The 24925-nt window shown below is 30.0% G+C and overlaps 1 protein-coding gene across 2 annotated transcripts in view; it reads right to left on the bottom strand.

The window, feature by feature from the left end:
• LOC107449821 (cell adhesion molecule Dscam1) overlaps positions 1–24925 on the bottom strand; it is a 356610-nt gene that overhangs the window by 76418 nt on the left and 255267 nt on the right. For both annotated transcript variants that reach the window (XM_071177996.1, XM_071177997.1), the window contains exon 6: positions 6772–6947. In XM_071177996.1, the coding sequence (XP_071034097.1) occupies positions 6772–6947 (176 nt within the window). The remainder of the gene's footprint in view (positions 1–6771; positions 6948–24925) is intronic.

Genomic DNA, 24925 nt, shown 5'->3' with positions numbered 1-24925 from the left:
ACGATATTGTGGTGTTGCACTATATTACTAAATCGTTAAGCACACTATTTGGTTTAAAGGGTCACAGAACCTTTGCAATGATTTTTTAAAATAAAGGCATAATCATTCATTTTGTGGGTGCTTTACATGCACATTTAACTCATAATCAATAATTTATCTTCAAAAAATAATCAAACTGTTTAATTTTTTTTAAATTTAGAAAAAAAATTGAAAAATTTCAATCTTTTTAAATCCCAAAGGCTTTTTTAATTTAACATATTTTTAAAAAAATGTTTTTTTTCTTAGTGCTTACAATATTTAACCTCACAATTTTGTGCATTTATTTGCTGAAATAACAATTAGAATATTTTTTATTGATTATTCTGTAAAAAAGTTGCAGAAAAAGGTTAAAAATTCCTGTTAGATATATGTAACATGCAGTAAAAAATGTAATATCTCATAAAATGCTTATTCCATGCACAGGTTAAAAAAATGTATTATATTTAAGACAAAAAGAGTACTTCAAAATTTTTATCTTAAATAGAAAAAATTCCTTAGGAATTTAATTAAGATTAAAACCCAAAATTATCATCGATGAGAAAAAGCACTTTAAAGCCTGTCTGCTGTGCAAGTTTCTGTATTAGGGAAATGTAAAAGCATTCATAACTTTTTTAAAACTGTAGATAGAGATATGATTTTTTTCAGTGCATTTGAAATAATTTTAAGTTTTATTATAAGCAATAAATTTTTTACCGATGTTTTGGTCATTTTTTGGGTACTGTGACCCCTAAGTGCACCACATTGTCAAAAGTTTCCTTTAGAGTAATGTCTTAAACATCATTTTACTTGTTTTGTATGGCTCTTTAATGTAACTACAGTATATATTGCTTTGTAGCACTGTATTATTAAGTACACAAACAATAATAATTAAGTAAACAAATAATATATTGTTTAAATACATACAATGATTAAATCCCTTGTATTATCTATTTTTGTCAAAGAATTATTTTAGAGTCATATCTTAAACAAAAATTTACTTGTTTTAAGTACACTATTGTCGAGAAACTCCGAGGGACTATTTGACTTTAAAATTTAACCGTAACTGCGGTTACAGCAGAAGTTGAATGATTACCTCCGAGTTATGACGCTGAAATGAGCTGTTCCTTTTCAAAATATTAATGTGTCGTCTAATCTTGTTTGTTACGATCTTTGTTTGAATATTAAATGTTTCCAAAAAATGGAAAGGAGTTAATTCCTGCAATGTCAGACGTTGTTTATTTTTACTTATGACATCTTTATTTTCAAGAGTAGCAATCTTTAGAACCGAAAGAAAAACGTTCTGTCTTCCCTCGGATAAATAGTATTTTGAAGAATCGCCACAGAAAATAGAGGTAAGGTAATTTTACTTTTACCTTTAATTACGAAGTGAAATAAATAGTATATTGAATTGCTAATTTTTATTCCACAACTATATTGCATTGTTGTAGTAAGCTGTTATGTGCTTTAAGACATTTGTTTTAAATACACTGCATCGTCTGCGTTTTTCGAAATACTTCTTGGAGAAAAATGTCATAAATTCTGTATTTCCAGCTAATTCACTTCTTATTTTTTTTGTAAGAACGATAAATTATGCACTTTTAACTGGCCGATAATCCACCTGGCACCCATCAAGCAAGATTTTTGAGAAAAACCTCAATTTGTACTTATTGTGACTCTCAACAAGATATAATACACTTGATTTGCCACTGCCAAAAATTTCATGCACAGCGTGGCACGGAATTCCAGGACAAAACAGAACATCAACTATTCTCAAATTTGACCTGCAGAAGAATTATTAAAGAAATCATCAAAACTACACTTGAGGACATGTTAAATCCACCAGATTCAATTAACAATGTAATCTACAGCTATCATATAGTTATATATATAGTTTCTATAGTTCTAGCTATCATATAGTTATGTATATATAACGTATATATATATAGTTTCTGAACTGTTTAGAATAGAAAATAGTCAACATTTATTATATATGAAAACTTTAAGCAAAAACTAAAATTAATATTACAAAGCTCAAACTTTTGACCATTCTCCTGCTTAGCTATTGTAACCGAATTTTCGAGACAGTGGCTCCCTCCCCTTATTTTAAAGGTTAAAAGTCCGAATATTTAGCGAAAAACGATATGCTAATGCAGTGAAAGTACGTTATTGTCTTTGATTTTGTAACATAATTTTTGTCTGTACTAACTATTTAGCATATTAAAGGTTAAGCTCTCGGACACTTAAAGTGAGTCTTAAAACGTGAAAATCTGGTCATAAAATTTTTTTTCAAACTTTAGAGATAATTAAAAAAAACCAACTCAATTTTGAATTTTTGAGGGTTTAATGCTAATCTTATATATGCTAATTAAAGAAGTGCAGATTTCAAGTAACGATATCGCACATAAAAACCTATTTCGTCTGAAGAAACATATATTTGGATTCGATAAATTTTGATTACTGACTCTTAAAACTTAGGCAGTAGCTGCAATCTCGAAAAATATGGTCCCAATAATTAATACCAAGATTCAGACCCCTTAATTTTGGACCCTTTATTGTTAATTTTTCTTTTTGTGTATTTAGCTATGTTACAGAAATTTTTAAAGCAGTTTGAAAAAATTTTGAGGCATAATTGTAAAATCCCTTTAGCCAAAAATAATTTCTTGTAAGAAATCAATTTTAATTTTTTAATCATTTTTATTATTTCATTTAGTAAAAGCAAGATTCCCTCAACAGCCAGTTGTGGGCCAGTTTGGTTAATGACTCCCCAATTTTGTGCCCAATGGAATGCTTGTGACTCTGCGATCAACATTGCGCCACGCTGCCATTTACTTCCTAGAAAGGCTGGCACTCCTCGATCTCTTTGAGTCGCCACTGACAGAATAATAACGCCAACTACTTCGCAATGGCAGAATAATGCCTCGATCACTACGGCTCATTTGCTTTAATAAGGGTTGAAAAAACTATTCAGTTGTCTACAGATTTTTATACTATTTTGGACTATTTAATTTTAAATGAGAAAAGATTAAAATTTGAGCGAAATCGGTTGAATACATTCTTTCCTTTCAACATTCTCCTTTCGGTTATCCCCATTGTCTCCTTATCAATCCATAGATGGACCTCTCAATATAGCAACTAGAGTTATATAGTGCAGTATAGATCATCCTGTAAGTATGAGACTAGCTCAAAAAATTGCCACAACGCGGGAGATACAGGAGGAGGATCCAGTAAGTATTGGCGTTGGGTTTATCATGTATTTAGACCAAGAGTTCCAGTCTACACCAGGTTTGGACCAAGAGTCCTATGAAAACACCCCAGACAATAATCCCAACTCCACCGATATGCATGGATGACCATATACGTATTGTTAGATAATGTTTGACTTGTATGAAATAACAATTTAGCAGCAGCTTTTCTTTTCATTCAGTATTTCACTCTCAAAAATCAAATAATTAAATAACAATCATTTAAACTTTTGTTTGGCTCAGTGGTTTAAGAACCAAAAAAATACAGATTCTTGTAAACAAAACATTTAATGCAACACAAATAAAAATTTAAGCATGCACATAATTAATTTTCCGTTTTACTTTGTATGGTATCACTTTTTACTTTTTACAGAACATGACATTTGTTTTTACTTCACTTTACACAACTAAAACCGCTGCCACTCAAATACTTTATAAGTTTAGTAAAAGCATTAATAATTACTTTTACAACACTTCCAACAACTGAAATATGTTGGGGAGGAGAGGGATAAGGGAGAGGAGCAACTCCATTCTTCGTAGCTAATAAATTAAAATAGTTAAAAAGTCTTTAACTAAAACATTGTAAATTAAAACATTATGCATCAAAATTTCATACTTCATTTTATATGCAAGCCGTGTTGTCTCTTTTTGTGAGGGATTTTTGATCTCATTTAAAATTGCAAATTCGTTAATTTGGGTCAATAAGCATAAGCTGGATGATTCATTTTAGCGGTTTAAAACTTGGAGAGGATTGAGAATTCAAAGGCAACTCAGATACTTTTTAGGATTTTTCAACGATGTGGCAGATTATTGCAAATGCTTCAGCTACTGAAGGACCTACGAGTAAGAATAATCCAATTTAACTTTCCAGAATCATTAAATGAATTGTCGCTGAATTTATGAGCCAAACTATTCGGGCGCATCATTAGAATTGCATATCAATCCATGAATGAAAATATCATATTAGACAGCCAGTCGCACTTCCTTATTATAAACTTCCTGTAGAAAGCCTTTGAAATGGCTCCTTTGTTCATCAAACTATCTTAATATTTGTATTTTCTAATAGTGTTTAGAATTACTTCTGAACAATCTCAAAAACAGCTGTTTTATTGTAATTTACTGGTTTGAAACTAAATTAGAGCTCTCTACATGTTTGTCAAATCGATAAAACACGATAAAAAGCTTTTCTGAGTCTATTTGAGTGCAATTTTTGACAATAATTATTGCTAAATGTAAAATTTAGAATTAAATAATGATAATTTAGGAAAATTAAAGTACCAAATGCGCACGAAGAGCTACTTCATAAAAGAAATCCTCCCTAGAGGCATAAGATTACATTTTCAGTCATGGTTTAATATGTAATTCTTAATCATATTGATGTGGCCCTTATAGTTTGGTCCGTAAATTAAGGAATAATCTGTTTAGTATTTCTGGAATGCAAAATTAGATTATTCTTACCTGCATACACAGTAGCATAAACCTCTAAATTAAAAAATTATAAAATTTATCTGCAGAATATGTGCTATTATATTTGTATTCAAATATAATAGTATATATAATATAATAAATATATAATAAATAGAGTACATATGTAAAATAATACGCAATATATATAATTTAATTTTTAATTTCAGTGTATCTGAATACAAAAAATGGTGGCAAATGGTGGTTTTTCACTACACTTCTTGGTAAAACTGTCAGTGAATAACCACTCAGGTGTACCGTGATTTTTGGCAGATACACGGAAATATTTTACAGTGAAATGAGGAAATTGCTTCAATACTAAATGAAATATTTGGAGTTAATTAATTGAAAATTTATTAAGTGAAAAGGGAAAAATTCAGTTGCTGTTTAAATTGAAATAAAAGTAAATTTGACTTCTATTACGATTATTTTTCTGAATTATCAACACTAAAAACAAAATAAAGTAAAAATGAACAAAACACCGAGTACCTTCAGAAAAGTTTCTTAGTGAATCAAGTTTAAAAAATTCTAATACTTGAGTAATTAAAAGTGCTGGCTGGCAATTTGCATTTAGAACGACAAACTGAAATAGAACTCAAGTAAAAATTGCAAAATTTTTCGCATTTCTTGGACTTCAAAGTGTAGCTGAAGTTGTGTTTCACTTTTACCAATTTTCGTAAAAAAAATCCAATGTAGTGCATTCACGCAATCACTGCGTACTTTTAATTTTTTTTTTTTTAAAAAAGAGATCGTTATTTTTAGTTTAACTTAATTCTGTCTGCATTTGTTTTTTTGGTTTGGTTTATTTTGACTGCAATGCCGAAATAATTCTGCTTTTCCGCCTGGAGTGATAAATATTTCTTTTTGGCTCGGAGATGTAGGCATACTATTTGAACTTTATAAATTTAAAATATGAGGAAGCCTATCCTTTTTGTGAACAATAAAACAATTTAATGAGATATTAGACAATGTTTTTAAGCTAAGATATGTAAAATAACGAAAAAATATTTTAACTTTCTTAGCGTTACAATATGAAGTAACTTATTTCAAGTCAGTATGTTGCTTGTTCTTAATGTTATAGTTCACCCGTCTTTCGGTTCGGAATCTATTTTAACAGAATTAAGACCCCTTGCTTAAAAAATACAAATAATTCTTTATTGTTTGTTTTTATCACGAAAATTTGATAGTTCTCACTTATAACTCTGAGAATGGTCAAAAATCATTTGTAAAAGAAGTATCTAATAACTCGATATTTCTTTTTTACGTTAGAAAAGGCAGCGGAATTGACATAACTGTTGTGAGTTAGCAATAGTCATTTATGATTTTTAAGTGAAGTTTTGGATAATGCTTTCTCTGTTTGGTATTGAAAATGGTGCAAAATCTCAATATGAAGAAGAGTTACAGTTTTGTAAGGAATGAAAAGCGAAAAATTTAATTAGTTAAAAAGTGACTTCAACGCTGGTGCATAAAAAGTGAAAAATTGAGATCTATTCAGAATTGTTTTTTTCTTTGGGTAAAAAATACTCTCAAATTTAGAATTTTTTTTAATAAAAAAAATAAAGCTTTTCGCTTGTCTTAAAGCTCAGATAATATTGTCGACCTGATGGTATAGATTGCTTTAAATGATAATTTGCTTTGGGGATAAAGCCTTTAAGCCTTGCGGTTTCAGGTTTCTTTCAGAAAAAGTGGTTTAAGAGTCACCATTGGCCTGCGTTTAAATAATTAATCGAGAGAAGCCTCATTTAAACTTAGATTCTTTATGAAAATTGTTTCTATGAATAGTTATGATTTTTTTAGCACACGAATAATTTTGAGTAACACATAATTTTTTTATTTTTTATAATCATCTCCTCGAGGAAGGTAGAATGAGTCCTAAAATGGGAAGACCCGATTATAAGATCAAAACTTATTTAGGGTGATCATTTTTTTTGGCGTACTGTACATGTAAAACAGATAATATTAATGATTCTAAGAATTTCAGTTTTATTTTTAGGTAATATTTAAAAGGGAATAAAGGAAAAAGAAGGAGCTAAATGAAAAAGAGTACCTGTAACAATGAGGGCGCTCTCGAACCGCCTCTCTCCTATGCTGTTACGAACAATGCACTGGTATTTGCCCGCGTCCGTTCGCAGTACTTTCCTGAAGTTGAGTGTACCCTGCACTAGCCACACTCTACCGTCTTCTTTGACATTACTCAAAACACCATTCACGTCCTTCATCCATCTGAAAGAAAACAACACTACTATGGAATCGCTGATATTTGGGAAACATTGGATAGAACTTAGAACAATGTACAGTGCATCCCAAAGTAGTAGTTCTCAATGTACGAGACACAATTCAATATTTTTAAATAGCTATTTCATATGCATTTAAATTCATGCTATTTTTCAGATTCTATTTTGGTGATTCTATAAAAGACGGGTAATAAATTAAGATGATGCTATATCTCGAGGAGAATTCTTCAAAGCAAATTCTCTTTCCCTTCCATAGGTATTTTAAGATTTAAAGTTTTTAAAAAAAGCTATTGCAGGTAAAATACAATGCTGATTTTCTTAAAAATATGCTCTAGGAAAAAAAGGAACAGAAAAAAGGACACGAAAATGATTCCAAGAGAAAAAACCAACAAAAATGAGCCATCCCCTAAAAAAAAAAGCTTTTGAAAACAGCACCAGAAGAAAAACATCGCTTTAACAAATGTATGAATTTATGTCCTATTTAATTTGCATCATTGATCGAATTATTCCAAATTTAAAAGTAATTATATGTTCATTCCAGTGAAATTTGATATCTTTTTTGAAAATATTAAATAAAGTAGAAGGATTCATTTAGAGTTCATGGAAGGAATTTTACTCTCTTCATACTATTTGACAAAACTTTTAGGACTCTTTTGCAGCTCCATATTTTTTCTGAATTCATATAATTACACTAATTGCGTTGAGACAATGCTTAATAAATGATTTTTTTTTAAAAAAATCGTTTTATAATGAATAGTTCATATAAATAAGCAAAGTGTTTCATATTATGTTTTAATTATATTTATACAGGGTTAATAATAGTAATTATACTGGTTGTTATTGTTATTCATTGAAAAATCAGTATTAGTTGTGATGTTATGCTTTTTAAAAGCATAATTAATGTTATTTTTTTGCTAATTCTTCTATTGCATGTCATTTATTTCAATTTAACTAATATCTAATAATTAGGTCATTTAACATCTATACACTTATTGCTTAAAGTTCTGAAATTTCTGATGTTGCTTTTAACAAAGTTATGAATCCTTAATAGTAATTGTTTCTTAAAAGCATACTTATTGTTTTGTTTCTGTTAGTTCTTCATTTGTTTCAACTTATTTTTTAATTTCAATTTACTAAAAATTTAAATTTTTGAAAGAGGAATTAGTTTTAAAAATTTTAGCAATTGATAATTAATTGTATGCTAGAAAACATATGAATTGAGTTTAACTTGTTCGAGAGAGAAGTGAGCATGGTTTGCAAGGCAAACAATATAAGTTTGCATTGCAATTTATTATGGACGAACAGGAGCAAACCCCACTAGTTTCAAATATTTTTCAAATAGAGTCATTACTCAGGGTTATTCAAAGTAATGTGCATTCAAAGGTATACGACCTTTAAATATGGCCTATACATGAGATACTGATACTCACTATATTTCTGTAGTATATACTTCACGTGTCAATGGAATCCACTGTGATAGAATTTATCCGCACCTTTCTCTACAGAGAGCTACCACATCAATGGATATTTCGCTACAATTATGGCCCACAAGGACACCAGATCTCACACTGCGTGATTTCTGTGAGGTTATGTGAAAGACGAACTTCATGTACTCCCAAAAACAACAATACTGCAAGCGATATAAGAAAGAATAACTACTTCTGTGAGAGACACTGATACATGAACGGAGCTTGTTTCACATCTCGACGAGTGCTAGCTAACCTAGGCCAGGCACATTGCATGTTTGTAGAACGTACTAGAAATTTGGGGAGTGTATATATATTTCCATAATTTCTTTGTAAGTCACATACTTGTAAATAAACTATCCTGTGTAATCGGATAAATCATTTATGCTAACCCTGTATTGAGATGTTCGAGCTGACATCACTTCACTTCACTGGAAATCCATATAAGATTAATCACTTACAGATAGCAACTAATAGTGATATGTTACTATTTAGATTGGAATATGAATCGTCTAATAGGAATGGTGCAAACGACTATTGATTGATTTATTCCACTCAAGTGATATAGTTCAGCCTCTTGTTTGGGCATCTCTATTTATGAGAGTTGAGAATCATAACAAGCCAGCTCTGTATTACTAACGCAAAAATTTATTAAAAGCATTTACAGTAAACATAGTATTATTATACGTGCACAACTAGATATTTTATATATTTGCAATATGTAGCTAATTATGGCCGAATAAATTACTAATCACAAGTCGTTGCGCAACAAATTGCTTTCGAATTTTGCTCTAGGCAATTTGTATTTTTTTAAAATTCAAACTAATCTGGTATTAAGCTCAATCTTAAGTTAATCGAATTTGTTATATTTTCTTATATCAAGAAAGTTTGGAGCTTCAAAAACAACTTATTCTTAATTACAAATAAATATTAGAGAAGATAATTGGAAGAAAATGAAATTAAAATTAAGAATCACTCCATTTCATCAAAAAACTTTCTTGTATTATTTTAAAGTTATTATCTTTTTTCAATGTTCATGAATTTTTCGTAACTCATTACCGGTACATTATTTATTAACAAATTAATTTTCTGTATTATCAAAAGCATTCGTTGAAAACATCCAAAAAGCAATTATTTTTTTGCTAACAAAGGGTTTCTAACTTATTTATCTTGGAAATTTTTCTTCGCTTTTTTCCCACGTTGCTTCAATTTTCTTCGAAGATTTGAGCTTGCATTTTACTTAATGGATAAAGTTCGCAAATTGATATGCTTAATGCTCTGTAAATTGATTAGAAAAGATATGAGTAACGAGAAGATCTGTTGCCATTCGATTTGAATTAGCAACAAAACATAGGGACAGAAAAACACCAACTCAGTATGACGATTTATATAAGTCCGTTAAAAAGACTAGCAGTACAATGTTTAACAAGACTTTAAAAGTTAAACTTTTTGAATATTCAGTAAAATGATATAATTGTTCTGTAATTCATTATTAAAAACCTATGCATGTTGTATGAAAATAAAAACAAATTATTTTATTTTAAGTCTTTTTTGTTGTCATCACATTGTTGTCATCCCCGAAGTTGCTAGCCCGATTAATTTTTAGTTATAATTTTTTATTTTAAACGTATGCAACTTATCTTATTTCAATGAAGAAAAACATCACTTCATTCCTTTTTAAAAGAAATAAGTATTTATTTGTGATTGTGTGGGAAGTACGAAAAAAAAGAGAAAAAGTTATATACTAAATGACTTTCGATTAAAATTGATAGAATTTGCTTGAAAAAATTACTTGTTTCTCACAAAAGGGTGCTTTAAAAAGTTTTTTTTTATTAAACTATGGATACTGCATAAAGTACACTATTTAACTTCATTCGTTATATTGATTTACACGTTATTGATACTCACGTTACTGATATTCGTTACTGATATTCGTTATATTGATTATTGATTTGACGTTTATTGATTGAAAGTAAATGTATTTGTTCCCAATGGACACAGGAGAAGCATGTATAGGAGATCCAAAATTGGCGAATTATCAAAATATAACATAGCCAAAACAAAGCCGACCCCGCATAATCAATGTTGGGCTTGAAAATACTTTGGCAATCATGAGTCGCCAACAAAACTGTGGGAATTGACTGAACTGTAACTGAAACATATTTGAGGATTGAAATTAATAATAAAGAGTTATAAATATACTTTTGTTTTCGATTAGGCGTGGCAGGGAATTAATTAGTCTGCATTAGAATTGAAATATAAAAGTTAGTCGTTGCATTGATCTATAAGAAAGGAATAAAATATTTTATGTTCGCTTTAAAAGATTAACTGTTTGATTTAATTTAAATATAATTCGATTAATAAAATAAGTTTAAGTAACTAAAGATATTTTAAAAGGTAGGAAATATGTAAGGACAATTGTGGCATCATAAGCATATTATAATTTATCACACGAGGCATTTTTATTCATAGGTCTTAAATGCAAAATAATAGCGCAGCTCAAAAAAGTGTTTTTTTTTTTTAATTTTTGATTTGAATGATAAATTAGCCTTCATCTTCCAAAAATGAATATTTACTATGAGAAACTAAATTTTTGAAAGATTAATTAAGCATTTTTTATAAGTCCGTAAGGATCTGGTTTTATTCAATCTAGTTGGAGAAAATAGATTTATATTGAAATAAATAATCAAAAAACGTTGTTTTTCTCAGACTGAAATGTGTGTATGTAACGTTCAAATAATAAAATGACTTTTCTTCACTTAGTATAAATTTACAAAAGCAAATTTATACTTAGTATAATTTTATAGTAGGAAATATATGCTTAGTATTTACGATAATAACTGTCAAAGCAAAACATTATGATAAACTTCTTAAAATGTTAAGATAAAATTTGAATTATGGTTGATGAATTCAGTCTAGCATTGTATTTGAAGATGTTAACTTTTAACCCAACAAAAACAAGCTTCTTAATGAAAAAATGGCTATTTTTCCCCATGGAATATAGCTACTTTCAAAAATATGGCTTTAGAATTCTAAATATAACACTTCAATGAATTTTCGCTTAGTATAGTGGATAATTGTTTGCGGAAATAGATAAAAATTGCAAGCGTATTTAAAAGACATTTACTATTTACCGGTATTTTTCATTAAATTTTTTAAATGAATCTTGTGATATACAACTTTAATTATGATTATAATGGATAACGCTTTCTATAAATCTTCCTTAACAAGTTAAGCGTTCAGAAATATTACTTCGATTCCGCAATGCACTTTTCTCAAAATTCAATTTGAAACAAACGGTCAAATAAAGCTATTGCCAGTAGTTGCACGAAACTGTTTTAAACGAACTTAACGAAACTCCTTCCCGAAAATTTTAATATCCGTTACTCCAATTACGAGTTCCTTAATGACGAGGTAAACACCTCGATGTCGCATTTACAAACCGCTGGGTCAGTTATTAATAAACAAGAGTACGGGGCTGTCAGATAAACCGCAGAGGTGAGTTGAGCAGCAATGTGGCTGAGAGGACGATCTTTTAACTGAATAAGCTAAATTAGTATGGCTCCGTGAAATTAATTTTCGAGTGCGCGTCCTGCCTTGCCAACTAAAGAGACTGATGGTTCGTAAAGTGTAATCAGGATTGAAATGGAGATTCTGCTACTAGAGTGTGCTCAACTAATGTGAATCATGGTGGAGAAAAAGAGCAATTTAAAGTGTTTTATAATACAGCATAGAGTTTGTTAAGAGTGGAGGCATCTAGGTAGACGCTTCGAATTCAGTAAATTAGTGAAAGTTCCTGAAGGGTTTGCAAAGATTAATTAAAACTTATAAGCCTCGGGCATATTCCATTCCTCAACAATTAGAAACTCGAAATTTAAGCAACGGATTCTTTGCCAATTTTATGTGCTTTAATATGAGGTACGTTAGTATCATTATTACATTTTAACTATAAATTTCAATTAAGAAAGGAATTGCTAAATTCACACTTTCTTCACATTCTTTTCATCCCCATAAAATTCTTATATACTTCTCTTTATTTAAATATTTATAAAATTAGAAGTTTGTACTCTCAGAAATTTCGATAAAATTCGATGAATTAGCCTTCAATTTGTATGGCAAGCTCTCTTCTATAAGATAAAATGCCAGTATCCGTTATTATGACTATCTCCAGCAAAACTGTACGATTGACCGTACAGCCAGCTCCCACCTTTGACGAAAACAATTATGCATAATTATAACGAAATATATAATTCTGTCAATGGCGTCCCTAGATTCGACGAAATAAATTAAATAAATCTACTGATTTTCGAATAACGTCAAGGCCTGAATTTACATAATTTTGATTTAAGAGCAGTAGACAAATATTTTACTAGAAAAAAATTTGCGGCTAGACCTGTATTTTTATAGTTATGAAAGCTTTATGGTCAAAAAAGTATTTTTACGGTGAGTGACTTGAACACTTTTTGACGGTCACTTACCATTACCTATCCAGTCAATCTACAACGTTTTTCTACCATTTACCATAAAGGCGAAAGTTTTATTGTGCCTGGTTGCATGATTTTAAGGAAATCGAGAAGAGGTGAATATATTTCGATTGAGTTGTTTTTTCGTATTTTAAAAATTTTATGCAGTGTTTTAGAATAAATGCTTATTTTTGGCAAGATGTTCGTTAGTTCTGAAAGTAAGAGGAATTAAACAAATTTTACAAATTAGGCTTTCTTTAACCCACTGATGTTTCTGTACGTAAAAATCGTATTATAACCTGCAGTTTTCTCCTCATAATATAATATAATATAATATAATATAATATAATATAATNCGATGGAATATAATAAAATAAATATAATATAATATAATATAATATAACCGTTGTTGAACAGTCAACCCAATTTTATGGGTTTACAACTACTAATGTTCAGCTCCGTAGCCTTGTAATTTTGAACCCAATCCAGAAGACAGGGGAACTCCTGGATCGAGTATTGGGAGAAATTTGCCTTTGTGGAGGACTTCTTGATGGAGCTAACCCGCCTTTGCGTTATATGAAGAGGAAGATCACGAGAATTTCCCACGGTTAGCCTGACGGTAAGGGAACAGAGCAAAAAAGGTTTTAACATGTTGATAGATAGGGGAATAGTGTATAGGGGAGAAACATTCTTCCTAATTTTGCCCATTTTCTAAACCGCCAGTGGGTTAATATGTTTTGAATGGCTTCATAGATCGACGATGCGTTTTCTCTCTTCTTATATTTTATTACCCAAAATGTTGATATAACTTGTATTTTATTGTTTTAAAGAAAGTTTTTGAGGAAACAATAGAATGATAAAAGAATTATTGCTTTGTTATACACATATGAGGGGTTGTGTTCGTTATACAGAGAATATCTTATAGATCTTTACCAAATATAAATAATCGAACAGAACCGAAGAAAACCTAAAAAATTCCAAAGTCATTTTAACGTTAATAATATGTAATAATAACCTCATAAAATTAAATTAACTCATATATTAAACAATTTCTATCTTTCTCGAATTCCTAAATTAAGCTTTTCGTATTTTTAAAACTATCAATATAAATATAAAGATGTTATATCTCTCTCCTTTTCTTTTATTGTTTGCTTCTTTAGACATCAACTCAAGCGAGATATTGAATAAATAAGTTTATAATAAAGATCCCAAGAGATATAAATAAAATATTAGACAACAATGCATGAGAATTCATTTTTTAAAGCAATAAAAGGAGCACTTACAATTGGAATTTAGAATTCGAATCTCATGCAAAGTTCATGAATAAAAAGCATATTCAACAGGTCAAACTGTAACACTTCTGCATGCTGCAGAATGGACAGCCGGATAGTTTTTATTACAAATTTAATAGATGATTAAGGGTTTAATAGTTCAGGGACTGATTATGCGATGTTGATTTTTCTATTCCCCTGATAATATAACCCTGATTATATATCCCTCATAATATTTTGCACGTCAAAAAAATTCTGACATTAACACTGAGTAATTTTCTTTTTATTTATTATCAAAATGTGTTTAAAAATGTAATAACTTTTATTACATGTTTCGAATCTACTTATACTTAGAGTTAAAATACTTTCGAGTTCAAATCTACGTATAAATATTTTTAATTATAAACTTAGAGTTAAAACATCGCTCATGGGCTGCAATAGTGGCACAAATCAAGAAACACACTCGTTTTGGACTAAGAACAGGTGTAAAATATGAAAATACAAATTTTTTCAACAGCAATACTAGCACAACTCGTAATTCAACTTGAATGTAATCTTTCTTTAATCAAGCTAAAGCATTTCTTATTAATTTTGCTCAGCAATGAAAACTTACAACCCACTTATCTTAAAACTTACTTTTTTGAGATGTGCCGCTATTGCAGCCCATGAGCGATATAGGAATGATTTTGTAATTTTTTTAATATATAATTAGATCATGAAATAGGTTATAGAAAAATTAAAACTGAAGAAAAATCATGAGGAAGTCAAATTTTGAAAATTAATCTAGTTAAACTAGGGTTTATAGTATGAATTACAAAGGAAAACGTATTGACTGATGAAAATATGTAAAATACTTTCAAGCATGTATTAGAAATGAAGTTTAGAATAATAAACCTTGCTTACAATTCGAAGCAAGTTCCGAGGAAAAATCCTGCCTCGCAATCTTTTCACACAAAGTTCATGTTTCCTTGCAAAACTTTTCGCCAATGTTAGTCTTTTTTCCTTTTTTTTTAAGCAATAAGCAGCACAAGTTAAAAAGAGGGCGCAAATTACAGCAAAACATGTTTGCATATTTTGCAGAAATATAAATTCGCCATTTGTTAATCTAGTTCTGAATAAACAACTGTGCATCTCAGAAAAATCAAGATGAAAAGATAAACGAGAAAAGAGCTAAAAATGCATCTCTGCGGATAAGTTGCCCCATGAAATCCGAAGATATGCAGCGAGGGAGGTTAAGGTGAAAATCAAAACAGCAATGGTGACATTGCTTACAATTATTTTTATATGAAGAGATTATGCGATATCACATATAAAAAGGTGTTTAGACAATTAGTTTGAAACAAAGATAAATCTTTTTTAATTTTTATATCAGAATTTCATTTTTTAAAATGTTATTTACTTTCAGCGTCGTGCTTTGAAATGATATCTGAAAAGCAGAAAATCAAACAACTTTAAAATAATATTTGTAATTTACTCAGTGGGAACTAATCATTTATTCATAATCATACACTGAAACAAAAATATATTGAATTCAGGATTGAATTCGCTTCAAATAACTTTGCATAAAATATTCTTGAAAATTCTGTAATCCACTGTAATGCAACACAGTTTTTGTTTATTATAGTTTTTCTATATAGTCTTTATCAAAGAGCGAAAAATTCAACTCCAATGTTTTCTTTTAACGCAACAAATCAACAAATACTTTTGAGTTTTCGTTTTGCCAGAGAAAAAACAAAATTACATATTCAGAGAAAACGAGATACAATTCACCGTGTTTACATTTTATGAAAACCGAGTAAAACGCTTTTAAGGCATGAATATAAGGGAAGGGGTGAAATCCCTTTCATTCCCGATATGCATGCAATTTGAAATTCTTCGCACAAAAAGGAAGAAAAAAAAAAGAAACAGAAACGTATAAATGCATCCTCACAAACACAGAGAGGAGCAATTTAAATTGCTTTTCATAACGCAAAATGACAGTTTCTATTGTTGAAGATATGAAATTTATAAAATTGAAACTGGAGATGCATTTTTCAACTTAAAGTTATTTTATGAGAATGTGTATAAGACATATTGGATTGTAAGTAGACTTTATTTCGAAAATACGAAAATTCAAATTGTACTTTTTTTAATGTGCATATTTTAAATTGCTTTTAAGCTAATAATACTGTAGTTATTTTCGTACTTTAATCAGCAAATATATTGTGTCATTTACGTTGTGTGCACATTTTATTACGCTTTAGAAAAGAAATTTTAAAATATATTCGAAAGTAATGGAATCTTTTGCACAATTTATGCTGCTTTAAGTTTTAATTATATTTAATTTGCGTATTTGAAATTGCCGTTAAGCCGATACTACTTTACGTATTTCCATACTTTAATCAGCAAATACCATTTACATTGTGTGTGCACCTTTTATTACGTGGTATAAAAGATATTTTAAAATGTATTCGACAATAATAGTGTTTTTTTTTCCGTTTTTAATTTAGATACTAAAATTATAATTTAAAAACTCTCTTAAGATAAAACAATTCAATTGTAATAAATGGAATGTATTATTAGTTCTTTCGTATAAACTTGAACTTGGAATTTGTGACTAAAATTTTAAATATTTAGAAAAAGTAGCTTTAAAAGTTATCGACATGTAAGTTCTACATAGTAAAAGTCGTAATTTAATCAGCTATCTTTCCCGAATCTAGCAAAACCGGATTTTTTCATGTTATGAGATAGGTAATTAGTGTATTGGGGAAAAACATTCTCCCAATTTTGCCCATTTGCTAAGCCCCCAGTGGGTTTAATTGTTTTTAACCGATTTAAAATAGAGGGCTTTGTAAAATTATAAATATAGTGTAAAACTAAATTTACCTACTTAATAGATAATTCTATAAATGCAAACACTTTTTTAAAAATGATATTTGCCTGTTATTAATGTGTAATCATTCAAATTTTCTTCTGAAAATTGGAATATTTTCTAGAAATAACCTTATAAAATATATTCATACATTAATTCTACTCCTACAGCATAATTTAGAATAAAAATAATCCAATTTACATAGAATTGTTTCTATAATTTACAATCATTTCATATTGAAAAATTATTCTGAATTAATTCTATTGCATTATTTTTGCTATATCCAAAAGAAAATGTATTTTACTGACATGATTAAACTATAAAAATAAATTCGAAATTAATGCTTGAATATTATCAATTAAACGATGTAATTGAATTTAGAAGCTTTGCTTCGTTGTACTACTTTTGACACATTATTCCAGAAATTTTGTTTCAAAATATCTGGTTTGAAATCTTTTAATTTATAACAATATCTTTTATTTAACATGATTACCCAACATTAAAACTTGTGCTTAATGTAGCTATTTTTTACTTTAACCCTTTATCACGCAAACTCAAATTATTTTCCTTTTTTTTTTATAAATAGAAAAGGGCCACACAAGGTTCCACGATTTTCCCATTCTCCACATATTTACCCTCTCAGTTTTCTTGGTTTTGCACGTTTTGCTTTTTCCCACACAAGTATTTTTAAATTTTTTTACTGAAACTCACTGCAGTGGGAAAATAGCACCATTTTCAAAAACCATGGCAACGGAGAGAGTGAAGAATGAAGAGAGGAATTTTGTCAACTTGTGATGCTTTTGCAAAGAGCATAATACTATAAATATCATTATCTTGTAACATGAGAACACAAAAATAAAAGAAATGTAGCATGTCTTAAAAAAAGTGAAAATTTGTTGCATTCACAGTACCGTGTCTCTCTTTAAGTTGAACCATTCTATCAGCTTTATTAGGTCGAAAAGTGTTCGTGATTTATAAGAATGTTAGGACGTACGTGGTTTGACTTTTAATCGTCTTAAAAAGTTGCAGTAACTGTAAACGACAGCATGAGTTCAATATTCTCAAAAACAATGAGTGAATAACGATATATTTAACTATGAAGGAAACATATATTAATGCAAGAGTATTTAAAATGCAGGAAGTACGAATTAATAAAAAAGTTTGAGAATTATAATTAAATTAAAGAAGAAAAGTAAATTAAAATACATCAAAAGTAGCATGAAAGCAATACAGGACTTCATCATGTACACCCTGTTTGCGTTCATGGGGTAGCTATTCTGTGAATAACTGTTTAACAGAACTAAAGGAATATTTTTCGAGTACCTGTGCCCCCGTTCGGAAAAAAATGCATGTAAAAGCTATAATATAAGATTCAAATGAAGTCCTTATTGCATTTATGTTTCTATGTGATCGTTTTCAATTTACTTTTCTATTTAAATTTAATTATAATTATCTACCTTTTTACAAATGTAAAAACATTTTGAGCTTATAAAGTTTCAATGCTTTTCCAAATTTGACTTTGATTATTTGTCTTCAAACTGATTTTTTCATCAGTTTTTTACGTAAGAATATACTTGTTATTATTACTTAAAATGTGTTATGATTACTTAAGGGATTATAATTTTCTAAAAATGCATCATCTCAAGTAATTTATGTGGACACTATCTTCGCTTAATTAATGAGAAAAATGAAGAAAAAAATGTTTTGCAATAGGTAAAACTATGAATAATGGGTAACGCAATTTTTTATCAAAATTAAATAAATTATTATTCGTAAACAGTCTCTCTTTTTTTGCGTTATTTTACTCCACTACAAATAAGATAGGAGCTATATTTCAAAAATACTGCTCCTTGAAATGTCGATTATTTACTTATAATGTAAAAAGGAGAAAGTCAAAAAAATACTTTTTCGCTATAAATTTTTGAGCACCAATACATTGGAAAGAAAAGGCTTTAAATATTTATTTTTCACTTTCTTTCAACTATTGTTCGACTTTTGCTCGTAAAATGGTACTTTGATCGTTTTCTGAGAGTAAATTGAAAAAAAAAAAAAAAAAAAACTCGGCGAGAGAAAACAGGATTCAAACGTCATTTGGAACAAAGCCAACGTGTTGAATTTGTCAGAAAATACTTTTTGAGCGATTTAAAAAAAATGAACAAAATAAAATATACGTTTTTCTGCATTGAAGTCGTACGTTTTTAAAATTCGGGTACAAAAATAATCTTTTGAAAGGAAATAGTATTGGTGGAGGCATTATTCGAAAAGTATGTGTTTTATAAAAAATTTAAATTGTGAAATAAAGTTAAATCAGTATTTATGCTGAAGTATTTCCAAAGTATCAATCTAAGTAACTGTTGAAATGCTTTCCTCAAAGAATATCTTTCTCAGAAATAGTCTGATACAGATCATAAAATTCAAAATAAAAATTTATATCTTAAAATATATTTCTTTTATTCTCAAGGTATTTATTACCTCATAAAAAAGCAAAAATGAAATAAAATCAAAAATTATTCGTTACGGTAATTTATGTGGTTCTTTTTTATTAAAATATACCTGAAAAAGAGACGGTCGCGATAATGGTTTGGAGTACAAACTTGGTATACGTCAAAAAATATGTATGATAAAAATACGAAACATCATTTCATAATATTAAAATAGAATGGGCTCTCTGAAATGTTTGAGATATGCGCAGACAAGAAGTAGTAAAAAAAAAAAATGGTTTAATTGTAAATTAAAAACGATTTTAACAAAGCACACAAACGTTCATTGGCATCAAGTTGTTTAGCTTAAAAAAAATTTTAAAATCGAAGAGAAAATGGAGCTGACGCGAGAACAGTATCGTGCCATGATTTTCAATGATTTTAAAGTGGGATTAAATCAAGAAGAATGCTTTCAATGGCTACAATTAGCTTTTGGAAATAAATGTTTATCTGCTGCTATTGTATTAACGTGGTTTACAGAATTTCACCGAGGTCACAATTCTCTTCAAGATGAATTCTCAAGGTATTTACACACACACAGGAAGGCCATCGTCATCAGTAATCCCGGATAACGTGTCTGTCGTACGAAATATGCTAAGCGATGATTATTGCTTTACCGACCAAATGATACAGAAGATACTTAATATCGCATGGCCATACATAAAATTATTCACTAAGATTATTAAGATGCATAAAATTATTTACGTATGAAATTTTTTTTTTGACTTAAGGTTCCTTAATAACTTAACTGAGGACAAAAAATAGGCGCGTGCCAGAATTAGTAAAAAAATCCTTAAATCGCCAAATGATGGTGGCCACCACATAATTTCGAAAATTCTAACGGATGATGAAACGTACATTGCGTAAAATTAAAAACGGAACACTCTGAATAACTTTTGATCTAATGATCGGAATTTACGTTCTAGGACTCAATCTTAATGGCTCGGATACGAATTTCGCATCCGGCTTGCACCGACCACAGTACTGACGTGAAATATTCTCAGTGGTAGACGGATCATGGGTAAGAGTTCCCTTGCCGTCAGGTTAGCCGTTGGAGGTTCTCGTGGTCTTCCTCTCCATGTAACACAAATGCGGATTAGCTCCATCAAAAAGTCCTCCACGAAGGCAAATTTCTCCCAATACTCGATCCAGGAGTTCTCTTGTCTTCTGGATTAGGTTCAAAATTACAAGGCTACGGAGTTGAACATTAGTCATCTTTGGATCAAGAAATTTTATAATTGTGTGCAAAAATGTTTCGATTCCCAAAAAAAGTTATCGAGATATAGCAAAATACGCAAAAATTAAAAATTAATATTAAGGAGTCCAAACTTTGGAGTGCTTTTTTGACTAAACTATTGGGACCATATTTCTCAGATTGCGGTTACTCCCTATATTTCGGGGGTCAGAAATCAGAATCCGTCAAAAAAGTATGTTTATTCAGAGAAATTACCATTTTGTGTCCGATTTCGTAACTTAAAATATCATCTGCACTTATTAATTAACATATTTGGAGTTGAGTTTCAGTTATTCAGTAAACCTTTTCTATTGAGAGAGAGGCAAAATTAAATGCCAAAAGTAACTCTCTCAGTACCCAGAAAGTTTTGTATAAGTCCAAGTAAAAATGCATGAAATACACAAAACCAATTCAGAAAAGAAATTCAAACAAAAACTTGAGAAAATAAAAACTCACCTTAAACCTGTCAAACAGCGATTTCACAAGCAAACTAAATGCAAAGGAAACACTTAAAACAAAAGAAAACAACGCCCTCTATTAAAATACGCAGATTAAAAAAAAGAGAAGTAAAAGAGAAGATTACGTAACAAATAATATAATGCTTAACTGGGGCTGCTCAGTTAAGACTTGAATTGCGCCCTGTTAAAAAAAAAATCTAGTATTCTTCAATCTGGACTTATACAAAACCTTCGGGGTACTGAAAGAGTTACTTTTGGCATTTAATTTTGCCTCTCTCTCAATAGAAAAGGTTTTGCTTTATGGCTTCCGAGGCCGGTACCCCCTGAGAACGTCGGCTTCGGTGGTCATATTTTTATTTCCTTCGTTTTCTTTATTGCTATACCGCATCAAAAGTAATTATTATTCGGCTATCAGAAGTTTCACGTGAGAGAAATAAAGCAGATGCTTAAAAAGATAGCGAACTGAAATTGTGCTCTCATAATGCAAAAAAAAAAAAAAAATATTTATACACTTTAAGTCATCGGTTTCATTAGGAAATGAATTTCATGTTACTGTTGATTCACGATAATAAGTGTAATTAAAAATCGTAAATCAATTTATTATTCGACCTTGAATCTCAAAAGTTCAAAAGAAGTATCATTTATCACTACCAGTTGATTCCCATCTTCAAGTATACAAAGAATTCATAAATCAAATTTATAAATTGCTCTGGAGAAATGCACACACAGGGTATGAAGGGGCATCAATACACTGAATATTTGTCATGATAATAGTTTTTCTTAAGTCGGCAGCCGTATTTCCCTTTACATAAACAAATTTTGCATCACAATATAATTCATAACACGAAAGGATAAGTAAATCACGATGATAAATATCTACATATGCATATATTATGATCTGAATGGAATAAAAAAAATGGATAAATCTGACAATTTGAATAAAAAATATGAATAGACGAGGAGTTACTGCGTAAAATTAAGTTCAAAGTTGACAAAAATTCAAAGTTTAAAACCTGTTAGGAACTTCATTAACATTTTCGTAATGATGCGAATTTCCTGTTAATTGTAATCAATTTGTGACTGTAATTTATAAATGGCAAAAAAAGGAATTGCTGCCAGAGAGTTAACATAAGACTGCAAAATTAAGAGTATTACACTTTAAAAAAACGATTACATCATTTCATTAGGGGAAAAAAATTACAGCATCACATTTGTTTTATTTTCCAATTTTCGATTGATAAAAGGACACCATTAAAAGGGATTTAAACCCAAGTAATGCAGAAATTAAGTAAATAAACCACTTTGTAAAATTACCAGTAAATTCTAAAGCCTGCAGCTTTATGAATTGTATTATTTTATAATTATAGGCAACAGTTCATGAAACAAACAGCGCTTAAATATATATAATATTTTAAGATATCTACGATAATTTAACAGCTTCAGCATTTTTGTACATCTATAAAAAAATTATACTTCTTATTATTTATACTTAAATTGCACTTTTGAATGTAACAATTGTTATAGATTTTTTTAACTGAAATAATTTAATATGTTTTTTTTCTGATTTATAGCTGATTAATTTTCAATACAATGTACGTGCACTGTTATAATTGAATTCATATAATTTTTTCACATAATTAATATAGTTTCTATTTAAATTAAAACATTAATTACTGGAGATAAACTATCTAGCGCTTGATAATGCTACTTACGACAGCTATCGTAATCTGATCGCTCCGTGCTCATTTCTCTTGCTGCCCCAGATGTTTAAATACATCAATAGACTAGCAGTATTATTGTTAAAGGAAATCGTCAGTCATTTAATTTAAAAATTACTCGGACTGCAAACTTAAGCTTTTTATGTTATTGAAAGCAATGATAGGCTCAATGTCGAATTCTCTGTTTTCATATAAAATAACACTTTTTTTTATCGAATAATGAACAGTTGTTCACGACTGTTGGAACAAGTCATAACGAAGTCATAAGGAGGAGGTGAGATGCAACTTCTGTTGATCCGGGGATCTGAGCACCATATAGGTAGAAGTCTGTCTTGACTCGTGTTGGTGTTCCTTTTCGCCTGACATCTACCCTTCGGCCTGTCCGGTTTGGGAGACCCTACCGGTAGCAAGCTTCCGCCGGCATAGCCTTCAGGGTCATTGGTAAATGAAAGCCTCACCGGCACGACAAGGCAGGAAATTCATTTCAAAATTCCACGATGTTTATTTTCAGTGGATCCCATCCCACACAAAGGGCAATGACCAGGTGGATGGACTGGCCAAGGAGGGCTGTTACCACGCTAATCCTTTCTCTTCAACACTTACCTTTTTAGAACATCAATCTATAGTTAATTCTGAAATATCGAAGGGGTGGAAGATTTCTCCCTGCCATCACTGGTATGCAGGCAAAGAGCCAGGTTCTTCATTAGCCCTCAATTGCGACATGGCTCCTAAAACCGCAATTTCCAGATTAGCAAGTGGTCACATAAAATGTCTCTCGTTTTTCAAAGGCAGGAGAATCTTCGAGGTCTGCTCCAAATGTCAAACTGAGCAGGCTTCTCCCGAACTATATCCTGGACTATTTGGGACTTTCCAGAGAAGACATATACTCATACCCCCTTTTGATCCTCGATTTTATTAGGGTTAACGGTCTGATGAACCTTGTCTGATTTCGTCAGGCATTTGGAGGATAAGCCACAACAACAACAACGGAACAAGTAAATTCTATCTTTAATCAACTTCCTCTACGTGAATGGTGCAAAGAGTAAATAGGATAAGAAGCCAATATATTTTTAAAAAAAATGAAAGTCATTGGAATTTAATTTCTTAAATATTTAAAAAAGCGATTAAAGGCTGCATTATCACTGATGGGCTCATATGACTGTACGAAAAATTAGAAGTATACTTTAATTTTAATAATATTTATCTACTTATCAATCTCTCTCTCTCTGTATATATCTATATATTATATCTATAATATTTATTTCTATAATTTAATGTATCTAGGTGGAAAAAAGTCGCCATAGTGGAGATTTATTTAAAAAGTTTAATAATTTTTAAATGCTCAGGAGATAAAGCACTTGCCTCCCAATGAGCTGTTCCGTTTTCGAATCCCAGGGATAGTTGGTAGATACGAATTCCACATCCGGCTCGCACCGATTACATCGTTAACGTAACATATCATCAGTGGTAAACAGGTCATGGGTTAGAATCCTCTTTCCATCAGGATAACCGTGAAAGTTTTTTGTGGTTTTCTTCTCCATGTAACTTAACTGAGGATTAGTTCTATCAACCTGTCCTCCACGAGGGCAAATTTTTCCCAATACTTGGTCCAGTAGTTTCCTTGTCTTCCGGGTTGGGTTCAAAACTACAAAACTACAGAATTGAACACTGGTAATCGGAAACACAAATTGGGTCGAATGCTCAATGATGGTTATAAAATAAAATAATCTTTAAAACAAAGTCATTTCCTAGTTTCAAAACGCCTATAATTCTTTACGACGCATAGCATAACGTTTTAAAAATTACAGTTTTGCTTCAAATGTAAGGCATTTAAACTGTGCCTTCAAAAAGCTTCAAAAAACGTTATTAAATAACTATCGATATTTCTCTTTTATATAAAAGTACATTAAACCTACCAAATAAAGATAACCTAATGCAATTCGTTTTCTTTTAAAAGGAGAATTTGAATGCTGCTTATTAATATGAAGTGAAATCATCAACAAACATATACATAAATATTAGTGTA

Source organism: Parasteatoda tepidariorum, chromosome 1, assembly GCF_043381705.1.
Source record: "Parasteatoda tepidariorum isolate YZ-2023 chromosome 1, CAS_Ptep_4.0, whole genome shotgun sequence".
Taxonomy (NCBI): Eukaryota; Metazoa; Arthropoda; class Arachnida; order Araneae; family Theridiidae; genus Parasteatoda; species Parasteatoda tepidariorum.
Note: the sequence above shows the minus strand (reverse complement) of the source record. Positions and strands in the feature narration are given on the sequence as shown.